This window comes from Pinus tabuliformis, chromosome 1_2 (genome assembly GCF_031772625.1).
Source record: "Pinus tabuliformis cultivar Carrire ecotype Pingquan chromosome 1_2, CPIR1, whole genome shotgun sequence".
Lineage (NCBI taxonomy): Eukaryota > Viridiplantae > Streptophyta > Pinopsida > Pinales > Pinaceae > Pinus > Pinus tabuliformis.
In genome coordinates, this window is record NC_142298.1 from 519330728 (window position 1) to 519337235 (window position 6508).

General features: G+C 40.7%; 1 protein-coding gene across 7 annotated transcripts; it reads right to left on the reverse strand.

Annotated features, from left to right (window-relative positions):
- Window positions 1-665: 665 nt before the first annotated feature.
- LOC149206626 (protein IQ-DOMAIN 18-like) lies at window positions 666-4567 on the reverse strand. Of its 7 annotated transcripts, XM_089395493.1 has the most exons (7): window positions 4192-4366; window positions 3662-4020; window positions 3088-3264; window positions 2728-2988; window positions 2330-2557; window positions 2117-2236; window positions 666-2037 (listed from the first exon to the last, which is right to left on the reverse strand). In XM_089395493.1, the coding sequence occupies exons 3-7, from the start codon at window positions 3232-3234 to the stop codon at window positions 1249-1251; spliced, it is 1545 nt and encodes a 514-aa protein (XP_089251619.1). In that variant the 5' UTR covers window positions 3235-3264; window positions 3662-4020; window positions 4192-4366; the 3' UTR covers window positions 666-1248. The 7 variants fall into 7 exon arrangements, with proteins under 7 accessions (XP_089251619.1, XP_089251624.1, XP_089251620.1 ...); XM_089395498.1 differs by lacking the exons at window positions 3662-4020; window positions 4192-4366 and adding an exon at window positions 4375-4567; XM_089395494.1 differs by lacking the exon at window positions 3662-4020.
- Window positions 4568-6508: the final 1941 nt, after the last annotated feature.

Sequence of the window (6508 nt, forward strand, 5' to 3'; positions counted from 1 at the left end):
ATTTAACCTATACTCTTCTTTCTAAATAATGTTCAAATTATAATTATAAAATTAAATATTAAAAATTATTATAACAAATTATACAATTTAAAGCCTTAAAAGTATTATATTTTAAAACTCTTTATATTTTATATTAAAAAGTTCTCTATGTTACAGCACCCATGCAAGTCCCAGTAAGCCCATAACTTGCAGGCCAGCAAAGCTTCCGAAAAACATATTCTTTAAATGGAGCTACGACAGTGACATCTTCTTTGGACTACAGGAAATCTTAATCAATCGTTGAAGCATTATTATCATATTTATTCAAAATGTTTAAGAATTTTATCGTCCAATTTACAAGTTGTTGGGATGCATTTAAATTTCATTATTCACGGGATTAGAATGTAGAAAGCGATTGTTTCCTTTTCATAATTTAAAATTAAGTAAATGTTTTCTTCTGATAATTGTAAATATTTTTATAATGGATTTTGTATTTACATTATACGAATCAATTTCGATAATGTTTACGTTAAAAATTGAATAGATAAAATATTTACAAATTTCTGAACCAATAACCACTGCATAAAAGTATTTAACGAAAGTACTTAACAATTCTTGACTAATTATAATTAACTATAAAGTTATCATCTAAAACGAAATGAACATAATAATAATACGAGGTCTGATACCTTATGTAATTAGTAATTACAGTTCAATATGCAATTACAGAAAAGTTTATTTTTCCCAAATTACAAAAATCCAAATTAGATAAAATTATGAGTGTTTAATGCAGAGATCAGATTCTACCAGAACAACGGGCAAAGAGAGATATAGTGCATGACATGTCAGAAGCACAGGAAGTCTAAAAGTGGATCTAATTTAAAACTATCGGCATTAACTGTCATCGGTTCAGACATAATTAGCCGCGTGAACTTGTACTTCACAATTACCATCGCAGGAGACAAAACTTCGAACATGGCAGGAAATTTAAGACTGCAAAATAATATTTACAGTAAACGTATACTGTAATCCCAAAAATATGATCCAACAAAACTTTTGCGCAGCCGAGACAGAATGTCATAATTTAAACACTTTTCGGATCATACGTCACATTCCCCGACACCGGAAAATGTCACGTGGTCACAATCGGCTTTTAAGGTGTAAATTGATGTAGGCTATAATCCAGGAGAAAGGGGGGACAGAGGAAAATCAGTAGCAAACCATTGGACGAACAGATATTGTTCTCGAATTGGACGAACAGAGCTTGTTCTAGAATGACCTGTAATCTGCAGAAGAGGGCGTGGTATCTCCTCCGTTGTTGTCGATACCATGCATGGCCTGCCTCTGGGTTTTTAAATGGCCTGCTTTACCGGTCCAGGTGGGACTCCTCGGCGGCTGTGTTGCTCTGACCCCTGGAAAATCTGTAGCAGAAGCATATGACAGACTGCTCCTTCCATAACTCAATGAATCCTTCTCGGAAGCACCAGATGGCCTCTGACGGGGTGCGCTATGAGAGCGTGATTTAGCTATTGCGGATTGCGTGGCAGCCATGTAGCGAGGAACTACGGCAGGAAAGCTCTCAAAACTGTCGTCATCGCCATCGACAGCTAAACTGTACGGCTTTGCCAAAGTGCTTACCGTGTCTTCATCTACCGCATGAGAAGCATGAGCGGCGGACCGGGAAATTACAGGGCTCGCGCCAGAACGAACATGGCCGGATGAAGACTTTGCTGGAGATTGCGTCGCCCGGGATTGAAGATGCGACCGATTTGAGGATCTCCGGCCAGAAGATTGCAGGACCGTGTAGCCATCTGCGCTTTGTGAATGGACGCGTCTATTGTTGTAGTACTGCTGGTGAGAAGAAATGTCCATTTCCACGGTTTTGAAGGCAATGTCTTCCATGCTGTTTCTGACGGATGAAGACGCTTCAGGTGTCGCGTTACGATCCATGGCCCTTGCAGTCATCCAACGTTCCAGCCAATTCCAGCCCCAGTGTCCTTTGTCCGGTTCGACTTCTAGATATGTCGATGAAGAATCCCTCGCACCGGATCTCCACATCTGGAACATTGATTTCATCAGCAAATTTTCTCATCGCTTTTTCGTAATAGCAATTTAAAGAACCGAATAATAATAATACCTGTTGAGAAAAGGCATAGGCCATTGCCCTCTCGCGCTTCATGGCGGCTTCCTGCTTAGTTTGGAGCTTCGTTTGAATTTCCTCAACGGTTTGCAGACTTCCATCCCACCGTTCTGTTGACTGCAATTCCAATCAGATGGAATGAGAATACAGAAAATAAGTGGAAAAGTTATGCACACTAACCTAAATTAAAGCCATAAATTCATGTATTACTGTTGATTTTCTTCGGATCGCCTCCTGCTCCCCCTTCTCGTAGACTTTACGGTTAACACCAAAGCTTTCTTCGGCCATCTGAAGACGGCGAGCCTTTACACGAGCCTGAACCCTAACAAGTGCTTGCATGCAGCGCAGCGTCATGTTCGCCTGCTTTCTGACGTTGTGCCCTCTTACCAGCGCCTGCAGTCTTACGAGCCCTTTTAAAGCCCTTAATGCTCTCCGAGCCTGCAAGAATCCAACCCAGTCAGAATTACTGCCAGAGATCTGATTCTGATGCAAAAATCAAGCATTACAACCATAGATCTGGCCGAATAAATACTACTGCGCATCGTTATAACCTTAAGGCAAAATATAATCTGTGTTTGCAAATTAATCCTTAGAAGCTTTATACGAACCAGGTAACCTCGGAAAGCCGACTGTATAGCTATGGCAGCCCGCTCTTCCCTGGATTTGCGTCCGTAACCTGTAAGACGAACAACCTCGGCTGCAGCCTGTGCTGCCACGACGGCTGCTTCGGCTGCAGCAGCAGTTGCCGCAGCCACGGCAATAGCGTTCTTTTCTTCCTCATCTTCCAATGAGGATTGGTTCCTTCCTTTATCTTTACCGGGGGACTTGTCCACTGACGACCGCTTTGGTTTATCCTTCGAATTCTTTCTCTACAAGAAACATATTCATTACACCGACACAAAAGCCAAGCCAGAGGAAAAAAGTTCAAACGCATATTCAAGAAACAGAAAAAAGACACAGCAGCTGACCTTTTCTTCCTTGTCATTTACTGGTTCGCCTTTTATCTTTGAACGAGAAGATTTCCTGGTGATATCATTTTCGAGATTATCATTTTCTTTGGGAGCAGATCTGAACACTCTTTTCAGAGCAGCAAGCCAGCTGGTCTTTTTCCCCATTCTAGGCTATAATAATCCACATTCAATATCCTGCACAACAGCCATTTCAAGATTTCTTAGCATCTGAACAAGAAGATATATAAAGAAACACTTCAAGATCGAATCGTATTAGGCTCCCTGATTTGAAAAAAGCGAGTTCGTTTTTTCTTTTTGAAAAAAAAAGATCCCTGATTTGATGTGCTCTAAACAAGCAATCTACAGAAACTAACAATTTCGAAATTAATCCGGATTCGAGGACTCAACCAATCTATAGGATGTAAACAGGTCCTGTGATTTGAGAATTCATGTCCCTTTATTTACAAATTTGCGTGCAATCTGAGTATTTCTGGGATGGCCTTCCAAGAAAGCTTAGTTTTTACTCCAAAGTCTACCTTTATACTCGAAATAACTTAATCATTTTGCTTATGAACCAGAAATAAGAGCTTACAACTCAGAATTGCATAATCCGTTTAGCTTCTATTTTATCTTTCCCAATGTTGCACATCCGACCACATCAAGCACATGCCGACGATAAGAAAAGCTTGGACATGTACTAATTGTTCCGCAATTTGTTCACAGAAGTGACGGATTTAGAGTTCAGAAATGTATTTGCCAATAGAGACTTCTAAACTTTTGCTTTTCAGACGAAGATGCTTCCTTTACGGCAAACAAGCAGTAGATGCCATTGATGACGGACGGTATTTTTAGGAAACCTCGAGGTGCAAAAGCTAGCCCTGCCCTTGCAATAGGCTAGAACCCGGAATATACTGAAACTGTAGAACATTCGTTGCGTGTGCAAGGCTTACCCTACCGCAAAACAAAGTTCAAAGACCGACCCAAGAAATACCAAAAATAAGTACCAGATTGTACGTTCTCTTTACAGCTTCAGTGCAGAGTACGAAAATTAGTCAACTCGTTTATCCAGGCCATTCGATCAAAGAAGCAATGAAAAAACGCACAAACAGTAATCTAGTGCACCTTTTCGTAGACCTTGAAGATTCTGTGATCCCAGCGTCCAAGAAACCCTTACCTAAGTACGGCCAGAGCCATAGCTCCAAGCAACAACAATACCAGTGTCTATGCCATCCCAGATTCAAATTTCACCAAAAAGAAAAAAGAAAAAAAGAAAGAGGAAAAACAAACCCAATCGGGTTCGATTACCTGAAGCGTCCACAGACGTCTATATTATTAGACGGCTAGGCCAGTGGGGCGTCCCTGTCGTGGGGCAATGCCGTTGGATTTACTTAACTAAGTGAAATTTATTTCCATTTATAATTTCGTCGTACGCTGCAGACAATCGAGTTAAGAAAATATTCTGCCGAGGGTATTTAGCTTTCGAGTACAGCAAACCTGCAGTCGACCATGGGCATGGCCATAGCATAGCATGTGCTGGATATAAATTCCAGCTCCTCTCATGGTTTAGGGCATGGCCATAGCATAGCATGTGCTGGATATAAATTCCAGCTCCTCTCATGGTTTAGGGTTTGTTGACAGCAGTTAAGGATCGCCGTTAGCATTAAACCAACGGTCCGATTATTACCCACATTCTAATTAGCCGAAATGGGCAGTTCCCGCCCCTAGGATAAGAAGCGGACGTGTTCGATTCCTTTCACGCCAAGAAAATTAAATGACCATCATGACATTAGGTCCCGATATTAAAATTTTAAGGTGTGGTTGTTGGATAAATTGACGTTGGGCTCCTTAATATATGATTATGGAATTTAAATTTGTTTGGTAGTGGTGTGGTTGTTGGATAAATTGACGCTGGGCTCCTTAATATATATGATTATTATGGAATTTAAATTAGTTTGGTAGTGGTCCGGCCTCGAGACCCGGAACCAGCGGGTCCTGCGATCTGGGGGTGCGCGAGTAAACTGTTTCGGAGTATTAACATTATTTTATTATTATTATGGAGTTTGACTATGTCCGCCGAAGCAGAATCTAAGTGACAACCTTGAATGCACTGCGGTTGGGGGCAAAGAATCAATACACGTGTTGTTCATAGCGTGCCTTGCTTTTTCTCGGAGTGGAACTGGATCGCACGGGAATGGGCCAATCATATTCAACATTTAATGTCATATATTATATTTATTTTATGCCCTCCGGAAAATCTTACCCAACCTTATAAGAAACTGTGCGTATATAATGATACAGGGATTATATATTAGAATATTTCAATGTTTTATGTTTGGGTAGCTTTTTGGCTTGTTTTACAGGCTAACTCATCATTGTCGAGAGACCGTCCCCGTTGTCGAGAAAGATTGAGTTTATGGGAGACCGGGATACCGGAGGTACGAGGCATGACTTCCTAAGAGAAGACTCTGGTTGAGTGTGGGTCCTTGCCATCGTACCGTTAGAAATAATATTAAATTTTTAAATTTTTTATTTTTTTTAATTATGGGAAAATTTATTACAATTTAGTCTTTAAATTAGTCATGAGGATAGTTATTTTTGATTGGCAAATGCATGCTGACTCATCACTTTTATTCAAGGAAAATCACGCTCCACGAGTAATCATGGTTGTTATTGGGGAATCCATACTGGCTCATCACAGTTATTCAAGGAAAACCTTACTCATCACTGTTATTCAAGTAAAATCATGTCCCCTTGAATAACGTTGGTTGTTATCGGGGAATTTGGTTGTTATCGGGGAATTCAACTTATCATCGTTATTCAAGAAAACCCTAACTCATCGCTGTTATTCAAGGAAAATCACACCCCCTAGAATAACCCTAGCTTGGGAATCTAGATCAGGGTTATTCAAGGAAAATCACACCACGTGGAATAATTTGGTTGTTATCCAAATAACCCTGGCTGTTATCGAGGAATCCACGCTGGCTCATCACCATTATTCAAGGAAAACCTAACTCATCACCATTATTCAAGGAAAACCTAACTCATCACCCTTATTCAAGGAAAATCACACCCCCTGGAATAACCCTCGCTGTTATCGCGGAATCCAGGCTGGGTCATCACCTTTATTCAAGGAAAATCATGCCCCCTGGAATAACTTTGGTTGTTATCCGAATAACCTTGGTTGTTATCGGGGAATCCACGCTGGCTCATCACCTTTATTCAAGGAAAACCTAACTCATCACCCTTATTTAAGGAAAACCACTCCACCTCGAATAACCGGCTAGTGGTCAATAAAGAGATCACTTTTGCCAGATGGCCGACTTATCACCTTTATTCAAGGAAAACCACTCCACCTCGAACAACCCGCTAGTGATCAGTAAAGCGATAACTCCTCTCATATGCCTCTCCGGCTAGTGGTCAGTGAAGAGATCACTTTTGC